Genomic DNA, 19,863 nt, shown 5'->3' on the forward strand with positions numbered 1-19,863 from the left:
GTACAAATGCCAGAGAGAGAGTTGCTGCAGCTAAAACATTTTCCTGGCACAAGAATAAAGAGATATAAACCGGCCTGAGGTATGCTGTCAAAATAATATAAGCTAGCTCTGGGCGTGAGGACATCACTCACCCAGTAAACTCATTTCAGTGTTTTTCCTGATCACTCCTGTACTGATCTTCTTTACATAAAAAACTCTCTCAAAATCCCAAACCAAAAAAAAGTCTACTGATAAGAGGTCTTGGAAATCACCATGTTTTTAATCTAAAGAAGGCCAAAACACAGAACAAATAGCTAGGCTCTTCCAGCAAGTCAGGAAAATATAGGTGGATCCATCCCATTTCACCTTCTCTGGTGTTCTAGACAAAACCTAACTTACTGGAATTCTGGGAAACAAATCTCCTCCTGTATCCGTGTCCTTGTAACCCATTCACTTGAAACAAAGATTAAATACTGAGCTGTTAGGACAAGCCTTGTGAGTAGTACATACCAGAGTAGCAGATTTCTTGTCCTTTAGGTAATTTTCTACGGCATCATTACTTGGGGCAAAGACTGTGTATGTGTTTGCTGCTTCTATTTCATTAGCCAGGTTGTATTGCTGTTGTGAAACACATTAAATAAAATCAGAATCACCACTGATAGCCTGACACTAGTCCGAAATGCAAACAAAGCAGAGAGCTTCCTCTGTCCTGAAAACACCGTGAAAATGATGTGAAAGCTTACAATAATGTAGCCCCTGAAAATGGAGTAGTCAGGCATTTGCTCCAGGCGGGCCAGCAGCCTCGGCATGACAGCGCTGCGCAGCGGGGTCAGCACCTGCAAAGGAGCAGATATCCCACATCGCCTGCAAGCATCAGCTGCAGGACAAAGTGCTGCTCTGTGCAAACAGGTTTTTCAGCCTGTTAGTAGTTTCTGGGCGGTTAACTGTTCTGCACTGCTTGTGTGCAGAGGAGCAAATCCTTATCAATATATTGTATACCTTATCAATTACGTGAATGACCCCGTTTGTGGATGCGATGTCACTGGCCACAAAGTGAGCGCCCTCGAGGGTCAGGTTCTGGAAAAGCGAGAGGAGAGAGGGTTTGCATTGGCATTGTGGGGGTGGTGTTTTCCCAGCAGCTCATCCTGTGGATTTCCACACCTTCCCTAATGCTTGCCTAGGGCTGCACCATGGCACCGCTCACACCTGTCCCCACCAGAGGCTGGGTTACCCTCAGGGAATCACACACGGGGGAGGGCACTTTAGGACTCTTTGCTGTTCCTTGTGTGCAGACTGGCAAAGCCCTGGGCTGGCTTGCCCTGGAGTGGTTACCTGGGGTAGGTGGAGTTGCCCCCACCACACCCTCCCAGCTCTGTGCAGCTTTGAAGGACCCTGTTCATAACTTTTCCTTTGTTGCGTGGAGGTGGGGGGAACTTCCCCCTCCCTTAATGGGGATGAAGTGCTTAAATGTGACTTGTGTATTTCCAGGAAATCCTCCTCCTAACGTGAAATTTACCTAATAAAAAGGCTGAGGGGGAAGGGCAGTAATTTGTTATTTACCATTAAAGATACCTTCAGGTGGTTTAGGACTATGAAGTTGCGTATGTGGAGATGTCTTATCACTGCTTCCTCCTACCTTCCCAGTCCCCTGAACTCGGTTGTTTGGTTTCCTTGATGCTCTTTGTCTTAATTTAGCCCACAAAGGCTGCTCCAGGCAGAGACTGCCCTTCTACTTGGTTACAGGACTGTCCAGTGTTTGCAGCAGCTACTGGGACATTAGAAATAAATAATATTGTGGACAAATTTCAGAGATGTCAAGTGGTGGAGATAAACAAGCTAATGTTTCTGCCAGAGGACCCGGTATACGTGAACTATGCCTTTAATTTTATGACATGGTCTCTTTTAAAAAAAGCATAATGTCTGCGTGGTTTTGTAATACAAGAAAGTCAGTGGCAGTGATGGTCAGGGTTTGGTGTGTGATACCACAGTGGTTTGCAGGTCATCTCACCCCATTTTCTTTAGACAAGTGTAGGAATTTGCTCTGTAGCGATGTTGGCAGCATGTCAGAGGACGATAAATTCTGGAAATCAGCAAAGCTGTAAGCTCCTGTCAGCACATGATACCTAAAGGAAATTAACTGGATTTGAATGTTTTGTATTTTCTCGCTCTTTTTTCTTTCTCTTATTTCAGATAGGTATGCTTAGTGTGCTTTAAAACCGTGGTTTTAAACAGGAATTGCTTCTACAACACCTTGTTCAGCCATATTCTGATCTTAGCTTGGCCTTTAAACATTTCTGACATAATACAAATAATGCCTTTTTTTCCAGTGGACTTGCTACAGAGATTTATACCACTGGAACTAAAAAGGGAATCCTATGCCCTTCCTTTAAAATCAAAATACCTGTCTTGCTCTAGTGGCTTCAAACCAAAGGCTTGTCCAGCATTAAAAGGAGTTAATTAAAAAACCCAACCCCCCAAACCATTAACGTACATAAGGAGAGTTGGAATGTTACTTTCTGACATCCAAAAGGCTTTCTCATCTTCATCCATGTTTTCAATTGCTTGCAGAGAAGGCACAAGCACAGTTAGGTTTGAGGTTGTGGACAACATTGAGTTTATCTTGGCCTCCTGCATGAAAGTAAAGAGGGTAAAATAATTCGTTCTAAGGATGGTCTATAAATAGTAGCTGGTGACATTTTAAACAAGGTGGAGTATGTGACGTGCTTTGTGACCAGCCTGGAAAGGAAAAACTATTATACTGAGCAATGACTTGAACAGCAGCACTTAGAGCTGTACAAAAATGGTAAATGAGTGTCTATTTTTTACAGAATAGATTGCCAGCATTTAAAGGGCACAAATAATGTTCAGGTCAGGATTGTTTTTTATTAGGACACACATAACTTGACTCCCACAAAAGTTAGCCTGTCTCATAGATCTTGTATTATGCACTTGAATGTTTAAAAAAGCATGGTGGTGATAAATGCTAGTGGTTACTGATAAATTCAAGTAACTTGATCTTACAGAGCACTCCATGCTGTTTAATAGATAGAAGGATTATGAACCATGAAATAAGAAACTCCTGTGACACAATGTTCCCATTTGGAAGAAGACTATTTAACATGGCAGGGATTTTTTTCAAGATGTCCAAGAGTTATCTGTGCCCACTAAGCACTGCAGTGGAGCTTGCTGCTGACAGATCTAATTTTAGATGGGGATTGTGAGATCTGTGGTGTGCATGAATTAATTCATCTTCCATGTTTTTAGCTGCCTTAAGGATGGAAAGAGCCTCCACTAGAGAGGATTTTTCCAGTTGTGTGGAAATGTTTTTTTTGAGTAAAAAATGGAGAGCTAAATATTTACAGGTGATCTTGCTGAAGATGGGATTCTCCAAACTTTTCACAGACTCCACAACTTGCCATTTTTGATACTGCAAAACTTGAGGGAGCAATATGAGTTTGGGTTCTACCTTTTGCAGCTGGTATGCTGCCTAGAAGATGGTTTGCTTTGGATAGTCCTTCATTACCCATATTGGGTTTTAAGTCAAGAAGGGAATCAGGTCCTTTAAATAGTTGGGAATTTTGTCTCTGTTAAAATCATCTTTCTTTCTAGCCATTGTCCCTATCACCTTCCAAATATTTAAGTATAGAAACAGCAACAAACTTCCCCTTCTCATCCTTCCTGACTAGGAAGAAAAATATTTGGTTATGAAAAATGGTAAACATCACATTCCTGCTTGAGTACAAAGTTAAAACCCCACAGATGGATATCCCTATTTCGCTCATGTTTGTAGTTACCGATGTTTATTTTAAGTGATAGCATTTCTCTGAAGTGTAGCAGAAATTTCCACATCTGTTTCAGTAGATTATACAGAATCTTCCCTCTGATTTGTTCCCTCATTATCTAAAGAGCACATTAACAGGTGAGCAGCATTTCCTCTTGTGCCCAATTCCTTTAAATTCTTTCGTTTCTCTGTAGTGTCCAGTGCCACAATCTGAGCTCAGGGCCAGGCAGACAACTGACCTGAATTAGCCACATTGAGCTCTCTTAAGAAGCTCCCTGAGGTGTTCCTTGCAGTTATGTGCTTTAATGATCCCCAAGCCATCTGCCTTTGAAAAGCCTGAAAACAACTAAAGTGCTGTGACTTCTTCTGATGCTATTCATTAACACATCACTGTTCTTTTTTGTTTGCCATGTATTTGCTATAGCCCTCTTATATTTAGGTTTTAAGCTCTTTCTGGGAGAGACTGGTTTTGACCTTTTTGCATACGGTGCCAATCACAGTAGGGTAGGACCTCTAATGTTACTGCTGGCCCAGTAATAAATGACAGCATGTGAAAATAGAAAGTAGATTGTGACAACCAATGTATCCAGAACTTCGGGGTTCAAAAACTAATTTGGTGTTTCTTCCATAATCTGGAGCCAAACAAGTTAATCTCTTTCCTCATTGAGGTTGTTCAGCCTGGAGAAAAGAAGACTCCAGGGAGACCTTTTGTGGCCTTTCAGTACTTAAAGGGAGCTTGTAAGAAACATGGGGCAGACTTTTTAGCAGGATCTTTTGCAAAAGAATAAGGGATAATGGTTCTAAACTGAAAAAGGATGGATTTAGATTAGATATAAGAAAGTGGTGGTTTTTTTTTTTTTTTTTTTTTTTTTTTTTTTTTTTTTTTTTTTTTTTTACAGTGAGGGTGGTGAAACACTGGAAGAGGTTGCTCAGGGAGGTGGTGGATGACCCATCCCTGGAGACATTTAGGGTCAGGCTGGGCAGGACTCTGAGCAACCTGATCTAGTTGAAGATGTTCCTGCTTTATGGCAGGGAGGTTGGACTAGATGGCATTTAAAGGTCCTTTTCTACTCAAACCCTTCTATGATTCTATTTCCTGCACCTGAGTCAGGCCTGCACAGACTGAGTTTTTTCCTGCTCTCTTGCTGTGCCAGCAGCACACTGACTGGCCACACACTTGCATTTTCCTGCCGTGGAGCACAGTGAAAATAGGGAGGGTAAGGCATTGTCTTCCCTTCCCACCTGTCATTTTATCAAATGAGAGAAATTGGAAGGAGCCATCTGGGGTCATGTTCAGTGTCTGCTTTTGCACCCTGCTGCTGGTCATCTGGCCTGCAGCGTGTTTTCATTCAAAGCTAGGCATGGCTTATGTAGTTCCCTGCCTCAGAGAGCAGGCTTGGAACCAGCTCTGCTGCTTATGGAGCTTCACTTGCTGAATTTGGGGTCAGAAGTTGTTTTTCAGGCAGAAATAGGGAACTAGATGATCAACCCCTCCATGACTGGTGGGAAAGGCACCCTGATGCCTCTCCTGATCTTCAGCTTCCTCTCTCTGATGGAGATATTGCTGTGAGGTTCCCATTTCTAAACTCTACAAGGCTCATGTTTTTCTGCAAACTTGAGCATTCTACAAAAATTAACCGTGAAGTGTACTTACATTAACCCACTGGTTAAAAGCAGATGCTTCTGACAGAGTGGATAGCTCCTGATTAGAAAGAAGAGAGATCAGTGAGTTTGTATGCTATTACCAAAGTGCTCTGGCCTCTGGTGTAACTCACTGTGTCCGGCCTGGTTGATGTGACATGGAGGAGGATGTTTTCAGTGTGTGTGAAAAGAGAGGATATAAATGCTTTTTTAATCCTGATACTTTCTGGCGATGGGAATGGTGAGTTACCAACTCTTGAAAATCAGGCCATGGATTGCTTAGGGCTTAGGTGTGTACCTGATCTTGGTACATATCCTGTGCTGACCCCAGGCTAAGCATTAATTTCCTGTGATTTTAAACTTAATTCTTCTCTTAACTCCATGCAAAATTAATTGAAATATATGTTGTTTTAGCTGGTATTTGTACATCTTACACATGACCCAGCCCTTACTCTGCCACAGTACTTAGAACAGAGATAGATGATAGTATAAGCACAGGTGGCAGATAGTGCTGAGAGCCATGTAAGATTGTTGCCAGGAGCTGAAACTGAGGACACTTCCATTTTTCCTGTGCTTTTAAATGCATATTTATTTCACCAATTGACTTGCTTTGGTTTTATCTGCCTGTGGGTCATCACAGTTTGTTTCAACATGATAAATTGATCATTTCCACTGAGAGAGACTGCAGTGCCGAACTTCAGAAGAGCTGACTGCTTGATGCTCCCAGCTGGGAAGTGAGTGCTTAGCACTTCTGCAGGTCTGGACTTTGGGACTGGCATTTTTCAATTTGTTTTCACTTTCAAATTTTCAATTTGTTTGAAGCCAGAAATATGCTCTGCTCCCTTAGGCCCCTTTCTAAGCCATGCTTCTAAACACAACAGATCATTTATGAGTCAGTCAAGTGTCTCCCATTGGAACACTCTTTGCAGAGATCACTGGTGAGCATCATGTTTTTCTGACTGTTTATAAAGGCTTTGCCATTCTCTGTGGTTAAGATCTAGTGTGCAGTAGGTCCTGTGCCCAGAGGAAGTGACCACCTTACTTACATCTGCAGCATTTCCGTAGCATATTCTACCGTCCCCCTCGTAGCCCTTTGGGCACACACACTCCCAGCCACGAGAAGACTCAAACTGACAAGTTGCCTTCAAACCAGAAAGAGAGAGAATTTGTCAAATACTCAGGAGACCACTCCAGCAAGGATGATCTGTAAAGCCTCTTACTAGGACCCATTTATATACAAGCATAAACTCACACAGGATCTTTTTACCATCTTCTGCGGGTGTTCTCACCTTCCTCTAGGACACACTCCATCAGCCCAGGGCACTAACCCCCTCACCTACCCACCGTGCACAAAGTCTGTAGGAATCGAAATCCTTGCTCCCGCTTGTCTTATTTCTTCCCTACGTATTCTGGGCCCTATTCTTTCACTTGGCTATGCAGATCCATGCTCTGCTCCCCAGTGCTCCTCAGTTCAGCTCTGTCTCTGTGCCCCACCTGAGGCTGGGACTAAAGGCTGCAGCAGAGCACATGCAGCTACTGATAAAGCTGATAGATGCCTGGGTAGAGATGCTTGCCTTGGGTAAATATCCTAACAGGATAATGCATCCATGTTGTAATTGCTGGTAGAGAAACAGCATTTATTTATTGCAGGTTCGAGATAATCCTTCTGTACTGGCAGATTTGGGAGCAGCCCTTTGCAGCCTGTCCTCAGCTCATGTACCACACTGATGTGGTTCACACAGAGCTTTTTGTGCTTGTAGAACTGCTTGGGAAGTGCTTTCTCAAACAGAAATTGCAGGTTTGAAATGGCAAATAAATTCTATGGTGTGCGCAGGAGGCGAGGTGTGATATGTATCTGAACACTTTGTTCGGGGAATGATTAATTACTCACCAGATGATGGCATTTTCCATTTTGTTCCAGGCACGAGTTTATGGGTGTGCATTCAATTCCATTCCCCTGAAATCCATCCTTACACTTACAGTCATTCTGTCGTTTTGACAAAACACAGCAATTCATTAAAATGATTAAAATAGTGTGCATGTTCTAGACACAGTGAATTAGTTTCTCTGTGTTTCTGTAGCTTAGCACTGACTTCAGTGGAATGACACTGATTAATATCTCCAGAAGACCTTTATTCCTGACATCTACTAATGCACTTACAAAAAATGTGTTTGCTGCCAGAGCCCCACCACATAGAAAGGAGGCAGCACTGGGATAGGAATTTAGGGAGACTGTTTTGGGTAGAGAGCACCATGTGGAAATAACATTGTGGCTGTGAGGGAGAGGAGGATTTGGGGAAGAAAAGAGGGTAGGAAGTACAAGCTCTGGCACAGCAAAATGGTTGAGGACTTGCGCTGAAGGTGGCATTGAATGTGAGGACCTACCTGACCCGGCCCAACGTATATGCAGGTGGCATTCTTGTGGCACCGTGCCGTGGTGGGCAGCAGGCAGTTGTTGATGGCTGAGCAGTCCCTTCCATCGCCTGTCCATCCTGCCTGGCAAACACATCTGAGCTCCCCCGGGCCTGTCTGAATGCACTCAGCCTGGGGGACATGCAGAGGCATCCATTCAGGACTCTGAGGGGACAGCTGGCTTTAGCCATAAGGCTTGTCTAAGCCATTGTGGTGTCTGGGGAAAGAGCCTGGAACTCCAATGAAAACTCTGACTCTTCTGCAAAAGTTTCTGGCAAAACCTTCCCCTTTGCTTACCTTTCTGTGGGAAAAGCACATACTTACGTTGATATTGCAGCCACCAGGGTCTAAAGCAGCACAAGGATCAACTTTGCTGCAGCTCAAGCCATCTCCCTCATAGCCAGGTTTGCAAACACAGCTACAGAGACAAGAGGAGGAAGGAGGCGTTAGGCGTGACAGGACAGCTCTAAAGTGAAGTGATTGTTTTCCACTGCAACGTGCTATTTATAGGCAGCTTAAAATCGGTAACCTTGGATTCGTGATGCAAGTAGCTCAAGTGTGCACATTATGGGGTTTTTTTTCCAAAATGTTGACTGGGTTAATTGACTCAAATCAGGGATCCATTCTCTATGTACAAGATAGGGAGTGAAATTAATTCTGAGCTGACGTTATCATTGCAAAGTTGAGCTAACAGCTCTAAATTATTTATGGGCTGCCTATGCTCTTGTTCAGCGACACAAGATGGCTCTCTCCTTGAAATGCATGCAAGACAGTGAGTCCCCCTGTCTCCCAGGGTCCCTCCCCAGGATTAACCTTTGTTGGAGGGAATTACTTAAGCTCTCAGGTTCTGCAGCATCCCCCATTGTGCTTTGTTGTGACTCGTTATGGATACACTGCACCAAGAGGCGAACTTGCTGCATGTGAAGGTGAGCTTGAGGCAAGTGCAAGGCAGCTGTGGCAGTGACAGAGTTTTGTGACCAGTCCTGTCAGAACTGAGGAACCTGTGCTGAATTCTGTAGTGCTGTGCCATGAAAAACGTATCAGAGCTGACCAGAGTGAGATATCTATCCCCAAACTGAGAATTTCATTCTTTTTCAGCAAGGTTTAAACTCCCAGATCACTAAGGGATGGTTAGAAATAAGAGCTTCCTAAAAGCCTCTGTAGATGTTGGTAGGAAGGGAGCCTTTTAACTGAGGATCAGATCTGTATGCAACTATCTTTCAGTGGTAAATATATGAGGTACAGAGTATTGAGAACTCTTAATTATTATCTTGCAACTCAAGGCTGATGTGGTGCATGATTGCTTATTTGCTGCATAGCAGTATTGCAGTGACTGCTGTGAGTGTCCTGCTGCCAGGGACAGTTTTGGTCAGACAAATGGGAAGGAGCTGCAGCATAGTGAATATTAATTTGAAGCAAGTTACTGACTTACCTCACTGTGCCATTGCTAAGATGACAGTCTGCATGTGCATGGCAGAGCTGCAGGGAGGGCTCGCAGGGAACAATCTGCTTCTCACAGAGTTTCCCTGTGTATCCAGTTCTGCATGATCCAGGAAGACAGGTCCCATCGCTGTCTACTCGGTTATCACACTGCCCATGAAGGCAGAGGCACTCTACCAGAGATAAATTACAATGTGCAATTCCATAGTGGAAAAAGGCATTTATCCTTACGATATCCTTACAATCTCTTATGAATCAGCTTTTCCCATTTTTTTTCAAGAATCTAAGATTTTGTATTTTTTAATCTCACTTTGATGGAGGACTTGTTTGTTAATCCTAGCCATGTCTTTCCCGGTGTGTTTTATGGGTAACTATTTAAAACCTGTTGTATTTTTACAGTGCACTTATCAATGAATTTCAAAGTGCTTCAGAGAAGTAGGAACAAAATGCTATGTCCTAGACTATTAAAGTTATTAATTGCATGACTTTTGCTGTACTTTCAGTGATAGGGTAAGCCTTTAAACACTGAGCCCACAGATCCCACAGATTGCAAAGTGCTGGGTGCACAGAGCAGCAGCACAGACCTACCGGCACTTTTCTAGGACTGGGTGGATTAGTGCTACTGGGAGGCACAGCAGTGTACCCAAAGGACACAGCAGGAAAGCTTTGTGCATTCCAAAGTAGTGCCAGTGGTGACCAGTAAAGCAAACACTTATTAATTTGGTGGGACTGGAGTATAGGAACTGCCACAGTTCCTTATGGAATTTGTGTCTCAGCTTTTGTCCATGTACTTCTGAACCTTCAAGTGAGCCATGTTTCACGACTGGCATGCTGTTTCATAGCAAAAAAGACTAAAAATTGTTTTGTAGATGCAGAATGTATGTATGTTTGATGTTATGTATGCTGTAAACTCTCAAATGTATTATGGTTTGGCTCAGTAGGATTAAATCTGTCAGTGCAGAATATAAACTATAAAATAGATCAGAAATTATTCAGTAAGGGTAGTTACGTGGCCTCAACATGACCTGTTTATAGATCTGTTTTTTCTTAGATTATATATGGTTGTCACTGCAGGCAGAATCTGTTCTGTTGTGGGCAATAGCAGATGGGAACAGAATAGCAAAGATTTTCTTTTCAATTACTTAAGTGAGGGAGACAGAAATTAAAAAACCCCAATAAATTAGTATAAAACAAGCTATGCCCCATGGGAAAAGTAATTTAGAGTATTTGCACTGACCTTGGGCTTATGATGTGTCCCTTTGAAATAAGAAATGAAAATAACCCAGGAACATCTTTCTCATCCTCCACAGGGACTATTTAGCAACCAGTTAACTCCTACCTGGACATCACTAGGGTCCAAAAGAAATAGCCCATGCTCTTGTGCTGAGGCTGTACAGCTGCACTTACCTTTGTCACACTGAGGTCCGTATTTGCCAGGGTCTGAGCAGAACTGGCAGCTCAAGCCTTGAAATGCCTCAGAGCAAACACAAGTGCCATTTCCACCCAGGCCATCCATGCACTGTGGTATGGAAGGGAGTTGACTGTTATGTATGAATTCAAACAAGTCTTTACCCTAGAAAAGAGTCTATATGCCTGTTGATATTTTGTGACTCTGATAGACTCTCAGGAAGAACCCCAGTTCTGCTGAAAAAGGTGTTTCAAAGCAAAAACCGTATGCTTTTTCTTTGCTGCAATATATTCTATGTTTCTTTGCAGTTTCTATGTGAGAATAGTGAGCTGGGCCATTACTCTGTGCTCTGCAAATTAAAAGCATGAGAATGGGCCACTCAGCCTTGCCTGTGTGTTGGAACCCTAGAAATCTGCAATTTGGACATCTGAGAGGGGACAGTTTCATTTTCCCTCCTGCCTATAACTGAACCTGAAATTCATGGCCATCACTGCACACAGATGGAGGGGGCTGCTCTTGTGGAGCCCAATATTCCTGCTGTGCAGAAATGCTCCTGGGACTTTTGGGACATAATCCTTCCTCCCCTGGAGTGCAGGGTGCTGCTGGGTGCTCTGCTTACCTGCCCGTTTCCTGAGCAGGGTTTGGAGAAACCTCCTGGACACGGTCTGCACTCAGCACCAAAGAAGCCTTTGCAACACTTTGGTTCCTGCAAAATAAAGGGAATATCCTCTTTTTCAGTGCTTTAGGGCAGAGGCAGGGCACAAAGACCAAATCTTTGTGTTTTGGCCCTCTGGGAAAGGCCCATAGAGATAACTGTCTCTGAAAAGCATTGTGTTGAACCAGAACCAGCTCTACAATGGCCTTTTTAAAAACCAGGAGGGGCACTGACAGTTCAATAAGGGGATGCACAGACCACCAGATATTGCCCTTGTTCTTATCAGACTCAGTGTTAGAAATCCCCATCGTGTCCCCACTTATGAACACACCAGTGTGTATCTGCTCATATTGTGTACACTCTCTTATTTGCCAGTGGGAGTGCAGTGCCATTAGGATGCAGGCAGTCTCCTTTGCATCTGAGATCAGGAACCTCAAGATGTTTCACCCCAGGGAGATGCTGTGACAGCCAGGCATGCAGCTTTGGTCTTCCTCCTTCCCGTCTGCACCAGGGTGGGATTTAGCCACCATGCAGCTCTATATGGCCTTTTCAGTTGTATCTCTTGTTTCATTTGTGAATTGGTTTCTTGATCTGTTTATTTATGAAGAGAGAGTGTATTAGAAAAGACCCATTTATATGTGTGATTCAAGGGAAATAGGAATCAGCAAAAGGCTTACAAAGTTTACAGTTTTTATACTTATCTGCCTGTTACCAAGTGGTGCTCATGAAGTGCAGAAGCCTGTTTAGGAGCCCCAGAAGCCAGAAGGATATAAGTACTTCTTGGGGGCTAATGACTTCTGCAAGAACCAGACTTGCCAAGCAGTAGTCGGGGCATGGCTCCTATGGGTGCTTCCCACTCACTGTTACCCAATATCATGGGAAATTCTGGGAGAGGAGTGGCTGGGACCAGGAGGGGATGAGTTGTCTTGTTCTTCATTGGTGAAGCTGTATGGGAAAATGAATACACCTGCTCTTGGAGCCTTATGTGTAAACTCCTGCATGGCAGAGTATGAGTGTGCTGTTGTCAGTAACATAGGACAGCTAATCTGTATTTTTCCTGATATTTAGCTCTGAGATGTACACTAGCTCCTCTCAGCCTGGTGTAGAAGTGTATGGAAGCTACATGGACATGTCCAAACATCTCTCAACTCCAAAAGGAAAGTTCACCATGTATAAGATAGTATTTTGGAAAATTTTACATACGCTTCACCTTAAGGAGCTGCAATTCTATACCTTTACTGTTATAATGCAGTTTCTAGCACAGCTGAGTTTTTGAAAGGTTGGGTGTTCAATAAAGCACCTCTGTTTTGAGAGAGGCTGGACCATGCACAAAAGGGGAAGCATTACTATTTGTAAACTATGTAGAATTCTGTGACACAGTCTTAATATCATGGCACAATTTACCTGGAGAACAGAAAGCACCTTGCTACTATTGCATTTTAAACTTTTATTAAATAATGTATTTTTCACAATATGAAATTCCTTTTCATTGTTTCTGTCTACTAATTCACAGGACTACTATCAGTGAATTTTTATAAAATGGGGAATAAAATTCCCATGATAGCTAGACTTGAATTTTGTATGTGGAGAGATGTGCGGCTAAATTTGCATCTCTTAGATACAAAGCAGATGGGAGCTCTTCAATCCTTCCTGAACTTGTGTCTGCAGACTGTTACTTCAGGGAGGATGCTTAATCAAAAGGAAACTTTTTTAACAGATGTGAGGTCTATTTTAAACATATTCAGTTTATTAACTCTCAAAGCGTCATCACAGTGATTCTCGTTCCTCACATCTCTCCTCGGCTGAAATAGAACTTAACCTGAGGAACAAATAAGAGCTTCTATGAAGTATACAGGGAATTTTGCAACAGCAAAAAAAATAATGCTGAAATTACCAGATGATTCAGTCATTGCCAAAAAGAGATGAAAGTACCATCTATATTTGTATTTTTATGCAGTCTCCTGTATTCATATCTGGTTCTTTTGCTCACTGTACTGGGAGAGCAGTAACCAACATATGGGCATGCCTTCCACCTGTGCCTTTTGTGCAACTGCTGAGCCTGTCTGGAAATGTCACACATGATGGGCTGTGCATCCTGGGGACAGGGACTGAGTGTGTGTGGTAAACAACCTGCACATACACCCTAGGTGGGAACAATAGGGATAGGAATTTGAAAAGGCATTATACCAACTGCTGAGATGCATACTTATGGACAGCATACCCTGTACATTTTAAGTACGTCTGTTCTATGACCTCTAAGTGTTAGAGAATGAATCTGGAACCAAGGGGCAGCACCAGGGCTGTATCTGCTGGCTCTGATTTTTGCAGAATGGTTGTTCGTTTCCACCTTCTCCCTTTTTCTCCATTTTTCCTTCCCTTACTCCCTTCTTTTAAGGAATATGAAGCTTCCTCAACAGAAGAAAACAAGGGCATGAATGCACTGATGTCCTCTACTCAGCTCAGTATAATAAGATAACTAATATTGTCTGAGAGTCTAATGAAGGCTACACACTTAACTTCTATGAGAATATTTTATTTCTTCCTGGAAAACCACTGCTTAGTTGAGTCTTGAATGTAGGCAGTGTGAAGAAAAATTTGTTTTGTGTATAGGTGGCAAAGAGAAAAATATTCTTTGCTTCCACATCGTAGATCCTGCACTCCACTATGATCCACTGGTACATAGATATTTTTTTGTCTTCACCTTGTGGTTAGTTTTCCTGACTAGACAATTTATCACCATGTGGTGGTGGCAGAGGTTGGCAGTTACATTACTGAGGAGATGTAAGCTTCATTGGCAGTTTTAAGGGTGAGTTCTCTGCAAGCTCAACACACAACTTCAGAGAGGTTGAACCTTTCAGAGTGTGGATATGGAGTTTGTCAAAGCTATGCTCCTTGTGACTACCAATGTCTTGTTTTTCAGTCAAGTTACCATAAATCCTAGAGCCAGCATCTGATGTGCTACATGACTGTGTTTTGTAGCCATTGGACAGGAGATAATAAACATGAATTATGGCATTTCTCCCACAGATTTATTGCTGGAGCTCTGGGGAAAGAATCAGGTACGGGTTTAGTAGTCCCTCATGTTGTACAGGACTTAAAGGAATAAAAGACCAGACTTACAAAAGCATTTGTGCAGCAAATAGCTGAGGTACCAATACCACTACTATGTTTTAAAGGCCTGTAGGTCAGATGTATTTTAGTAAATGCATTTAGACATTGCAAAAGCTCTTTTATAAGCTGTGTAGTCATGTCTAAAGCTGATATAGGGTGTTGCCTTTGTGTTTCTGAAAATCTCTGTAAGTGTGCCTTTGCCTCTTTAGAACTTAAAAATCTGTCTGGTTGTTGTGGGCAATGTTTCCCTCTGTTGGTATTCTCCTTGCTGCTCAGCACCACTTGGTGTCACCTACTCAGTCTCTTTCCCTCTCTGAAATGGTTCCAGCCATTGACGTGTACTTGCTCCCTCCTGTGCCTGAGGAAGGGAGTCTGGTCTCTCTCTTCTGCTATGCCCCAATAGAGGACAGAGAAAATTGTCTGCACCTGCAGGCAAGGTCAGTTCTGCCTGCTTTGAGTAGTAGATTGATACACTGCCTTTACAGAGAAGTAATGGGAGCACAGACATATATTCCCATCAACTCTGCCACAGGAGTGATGATGTCTGGGAGAAGGTGGAGCAGGGAGCTGGGGTCAGCTGCTCCTTCAGTGCTCCGAGCACCACTTGTCAGAGATCATCAAAATTAGCCATGGTCCACACATCAGACAGGTACTGAGGACTTGTTGTCCCTTCTGTGCTCTTTGTGACATTAAGAACAAGCCCTGCTGTCCTTCAGTTAGGGTCAGGTGCAGCTTTCATCATTTGGGTCTGGTTACATATATAAGTATACATTAGCCTAAAGGTTTCCTCTTTAGGGGTGCAAAGTTCTTGTATGTGTATAGATCTACCAGTTCCTACAAGGTTTGTGTCTTTTAACTCTTTAAATGCAAGTAATATTTATTAGGTGGTGTTACTTCTGTTTTCTGAGAGCAATGGAAATGCTTGGTGCAGAGTCAGAACCGCACAAGCCATTGCTTGTTTGTGTTCTCCTGGCTAGCAGTGCTCTGCTTAAATCTTGGAATATGTAACCATATTTTTAACTATGCATGAAGCTTTCAAGGCTGACAGAAGTGCCTAACTTAAATTTGGGGAATAATTTTTGTGACTGATAGTGTTTATTTTTTCTTTAAATAATTTTTTGTCTGTTGCTTTAGGGTTGGTTGATGTTGGATGTGATTTTTAGGTAGGTTTTTGGTAAGGAATTCAGATAACTGGAGTGTTCAGGGTGTGGATTGCTTTTTGCATCAGAGATTGATGCGTGGAACTCTGCCTGGTTTATGATTATACTGCACATACAGCACTTGTAGTTACTGCCTGAGGCAATAGATCTTTACTGACAGTGTTTTCTTCATTACATTTTGATGCTGTCCAGCTCTGCTGGGAACCTCTTTCAAGGCTGTGGTTCTGGACTGTTGTAAGCTAAGACATTAAATGTTTTCCTTTTGTACCGGAACTGTTACTGGCCCAGATATGGACTTGAACGTGGTCCAGAGGCAGCTCACTGGAGCTGTGCTTACTCCAAGTGTAAGACTGGACTGACACTCAGCCCTCTTACCAGAAATAACATCTGAGTGTTACCAAGTAAAGTCCTGTACTGTTCTACCTAACTGAGCAAAGTTTGTCAAAATCCACCCTTTTAAATAGGAACAGTTTTGTTTCTGGAGGAAAGTAGGGCTAGGGAATATTGTGGCTGCTGAAAATTACGTATTTCTAATACATAAATATAAAATTATTACGTTAATATTCTAACTTGCTGTTTCCTTTCCCTGCATATTTAATAGAAATGAAAATATTGATCTGGAGTGGTTTCTCTGAGAAACAGGGAAGAGTTTTCCCTGAGAACATGATACTTGTACATTCCTAGGTACTTGTATGCACAGATGGAATTCGGGAACTGGAGGAAAGAGTTGGACTGGAGAGACAATATATTTCAAAGGGTTAATGCAACAACTAGATTTTTTAAAATGGTATAGGATGTGTTAATACGAGTTCCCTGTTTGCAGTACTGCTGGTCTGGTGGCCATTGATATATTAATTTCCAAAAGCACCTCTTTCGAATGGATGGTATCAGAGAAAGTTAGTAAAGAGGAAGCTGGAATGCCTTGTATGGAAGAGTTGGAGATACAGATTCATCATGATTTCCTTACCTTTGTGGCTTGACTTCTTGTCTCGTCACACCGATGTGGTAGGATTGGAACAATTGTGGGTGGGATGAGAACACCCTCAAGGGTATAAATGCGCCCATTTTTTGCAACCACATCTGTTTCTTCCATTTTTTCTCCACTCACCAGGACTTGTCCCTTTGAAACAAGAAATTATTATTAATAATGAATTGTTTGTAGCACCTCAATTTCTGAGGATTTAATTTTAAATTTTTAAAATTTTTAAAATTTTTAGTCATACTTCTTTTGAATTTGCTACCTAATTTTTATTATGCTTGCTTATACAAGAAGCACACGTATATTGTGTATTTTCTTAAATATTGATCTTCAACAGAGGTATCCAAAGTTTTTCTATGAATCTGCACTGTTAGCCTGTGGAACTGGTGAATAATAGACTGGCCAAAATGAGAAGGCTACTGATGACTTCAGGCACTGATTTCAGTGGGCATAAGCATGCCTTGGTGTTCTCTCTGACAGAGGAGGGGGAAAGTGAGAGAGAACCTGGGATCTATCCAAATTCACAGGAGAGAGGAAAAAAGTATTCTTTTGGCATTTACTTCTGCAGCTGCTCTGCCCTTACAAGAATTTTTATAGGTGCTACTCCAGAACAGAAGGAAGTTAACCTAACAGATCAGTTTGGTTTTCAAAAGTATTGACAAATTACATGTTTAAAAATGTGTCAACTAGGGCACTCCAGGTTCAGAGACTATAACATTAAAGAGATAAAAAGAATAATTATTTTTGTGTGCATCGATAAGTGTTTAAAATTACTAAAATATGTAACAGAATGATTTTAAATATTTTAAATAGATTTTTTTTTAATTAGACAGAGCATAAATGAGGATCATTCCTGGACTGTGGATAATCATAAAGGCAAAAACTCTGTAGTCATTCCTTATATACCAATCATTTGCTCTGCATCCTTTATAATACTAATGCTAACAGTAGGTGGGAATTGGAAGTTGAAAATTCCTGCCTCATTACAGCAAGAAATTCCTCTGCTAATGCCTCCCCTTTTCCCTTTTTTTATTCCCCCTGCATGCAAAGCTGACTTGATCAGAGTGAGCTGCTCACAGGTGAGCTCTGTGACTTACAGTGCTGGTCCTGTTAAAGTGAATGAACTGCTTTGCCATGGTCCTGATGTGCTCTATTGAGACAAGGCTGGCAACCTCTAGCTGAAATGAATATAAATTGGTTGAGAGAAGTGTAATATCATTACTCTTTACAAATCCAGACCGATTTCACAAGAAAGACTTTCTCTGGGGTGAGAAAATTATTATCGATGCGCTCAGCCTCCCATTGATTAATCTGCTTGTGTAACAAAGTTAGTGTCATTAAGTCATGACTGAGCTTGCTGGTTCCTGCATGTGAGGACCTTATTGCTCGAAAGAATATTAATTTTTCTTCCCATTATAACAACCAATCTAATTAAAATTAATACTTGTCTCTAAAAATAGCCCTGTGTGCATCCATAGACCACTGGGGAGATGGTAGTGCTGGTACCATGAAGGTACACATGAATCTCATGTTCCCTCTGATCCCACTCTCTGTGCTGGGAGTGCGACCACCTCAGATGATGTAAACAGAGCCTTTCACTAAGCATACAGTCACTTCTTTCCTTCCTTCCCCACAACAGAGGCTGGGGTGGGGATGGACCTTCCCCCCCAGGAAAAGCAGGGAGCCTGCTTAGAGGATGAAAAACCAGCTCTTTCTGAAAAGCAGAAGACTGGTTTTAGCAGAATAGGCTCAGAGAGAGCTTGATTTCAATGGCAGCAAGTCCTTTTCCTGCTACTTGTGCCTGCAGTCCTGACAGTACCCCCTGGCAGTGCTTCTTGCTCTTACACTCTGGGCTGGCAAAGCAGCTGCGCTCACCTCAGTGTTGGAGACAATGTGATATCGGACCAGCTCCAGCAACTTCCAGGAACCCTGCCAGTGCAGAAAAGAGGCTGTTTTAGCCCAACATGAGCCTCACAAACCCAGCCTGGCATCTTGAGTGGACATGGGGATGGAAACAGCATCACTGGCTGGTGCACCAGGAAACTCTGGGTCAGGGTGGTGCTCAGCTTGTGTCGGGCACCCTGGCATTCCATGCCCTCACCCCTACACCATGTTTTATTTTGACATGGGCCTTTCATGACATGCATGTGTGCTGGGACAGGCAGGAGGTGTCCAGGGTACAGGACACCAATATCCACCTCCTGGGACCCCATCAGCAGTGACTCCCGTCCAGTGGAGCCCTTGTGGCAGCTGCTTCCCTTGACTGTTCCCACCAAGGGTGATGCATTCCAGGAGAAGTTTTGGGGCTTTGCCATTCTGTCCAGGCTGTGATGTCTGGGCAAAAGCAGAGGGTTAGGGGCCTGGTGTGGAGGAACATCATCCCAATATGTGATGGGAGACCCCAAAACCTCTTCTTCTCTAGGTGTTGTCTGGATCTTTAACTGTTAGAGATGGCTTTTCAACCTTGATAATAGGAGCTAATTTAGATTGGACAATACAGGTATGCATCTCCTATCTGAGAAAGATTTGACTTATAGAAGGGGACTTTACCTCTGCAGAAAGCAGATAATCCAGAACCTCAGCTTTCATATTACTCAGAGCCTGGTTACTTGGAACAAAGACTGTGTAAGCCTGGTTGTCCTGCTGTAAATCCATTCCTAGGCCAGTTTTCTGTTTTGGTTTAAAAATAAAAGAGAAATTACATATTAATGTCAAAGAACATCTGAAAGTATCTTTATGTAATTGATTTTCTGGATTCTTACCTCTAACAAAGATGTAAATTGGCCGTATCTTCCATTAGCTTGAAGTACTGACATTATAGTTTTCTGAAAGGGGATAAAAGTAAAATTTGTTTTAGTTGGGAACATGAAATGAATTCCAGGTCTCATGAGACATTTCTTGACTTACCGTGTGAGTCTCAGTTGTTACAGATTGAATACATTTCATTTGGGGGGCTGGTGGTGCTTGGAAATGGCTGAGATGGCAGCACTTCAGTCCTGGTGCTATGCTGGCTTATAGTTAGATTTTGTCATTGTCCTGAAATACTGTGTAGTCACAGGAAACACAGGCTGTGTGTGTATGGGGAAAGGGTTTTTACCTCTTCATCCCCAATGAGAAAAGGTAGAGGAGTAAAATATTTGGCAAATGCAACGTAAGGAAGAGAATGTTTAAGTGAGCATGATACGCAAGGCACCAAAAACCAAAGCATTCAAAATCAATTTTTTTTAATATTAGACTTTTTGGGGGGAGGAATTGCAACTTTGAATACAAGTCTTGCCTCCTGTCTGTCCAGATGTC

At 42.5% G+C, this 19,863-nt stretch overlaps 1 protein-coding gene across 1 annotated transcript in view; it reads right to left on the reverse strand.

Annotated features, from left to right (window-relative positions):
- STAB2 (stabilin 2) overlaps positions 1 to 19,863 on the reverse strand; it is a 77,790-nt gene that overhangs the window by 36,138 nt on the left and 21,789 nt on the right. Inside the window, exons 14-31 of the mRNA XM_020584738.2 lie at positions 19,329 to 19,391; positions 19,117 to 19,236; positions 18,442 to 18,495; positions 17,664 to 17,744; positions 16,555 to 16,707; positions 11,281 to 11,367; positions 10,661 to 10,772; positions 9,246 to 9,426; positions 8,138 to 8,231; positions 7,787 to 7,945; positions 7,293 to 7,388; positions 6,448 to 6,543; positions 5,415 to 5,462; positions 2,471 to 2,607; positions 1,988 to 2,102; positions 979 to 1,056; positions 723 to 815; positions 490 to 597 (exon numbers count right to left, since the gene is read on the reverse strand). Of these exons, the coding sequence (XP_020440327.2) occupies positions 490 to 597; positions 723 to 815; positions 979 to 1,056; positions 1,988 to 2,102; positions 2,471 to 2,607; positions 5,415 to 5,462; positions 6,448 to 6,543; positions 7,293 to 7,388; positions 7,787 to 7,945; positions 8,138 to 8,231; positions 9,246 to 9,426; positions 10,661 to 10,772; positions 11,281 to 11,367; positions 16,555 to 16,707; positions 17,664 to 17,744; positions 18,442 to 18,495; positions 19,117 to 19,236; positions 19,329 to 19,391 (1,875 nt within the window). The remainder of the gene's footprint in view (positions 1 to 489; positions 598 to 722; positions 816 to 978; positions 1,057 to 1,987; positions 2,103 to 2,470; positions 2,608 to 5,414; positions 5,463 to 6,447; positions 6,544 to 7,292; positions 7,389 to 7,786; positions 7,946 to 8,137; positions 8,232 to 9,245; positions 9,427 to 10,660; positions 10,773 to 11,280; positions 11,368 to 16,554; positions 16,708 to 17,663; positions 17,745 to 18,441; positions 18,496 to 19,116; positions 19,237 to 19,328; positions 19,392 to 19,863) is intronic.

Source organism: Corvus cornix, chromosome 1A (genome assembly GCF_000738735.6).
Source record: "Corvus cornix cornix isolate S_Up_H32 chromosome 1A, ASM73873v5, whole genome shotgun sequence".
Lineage (NCBI taxonomy): Eukaryota > Metazoa > Chordata > Aves > Passeriformes > Corvidae > Corvus > Corvus cornix.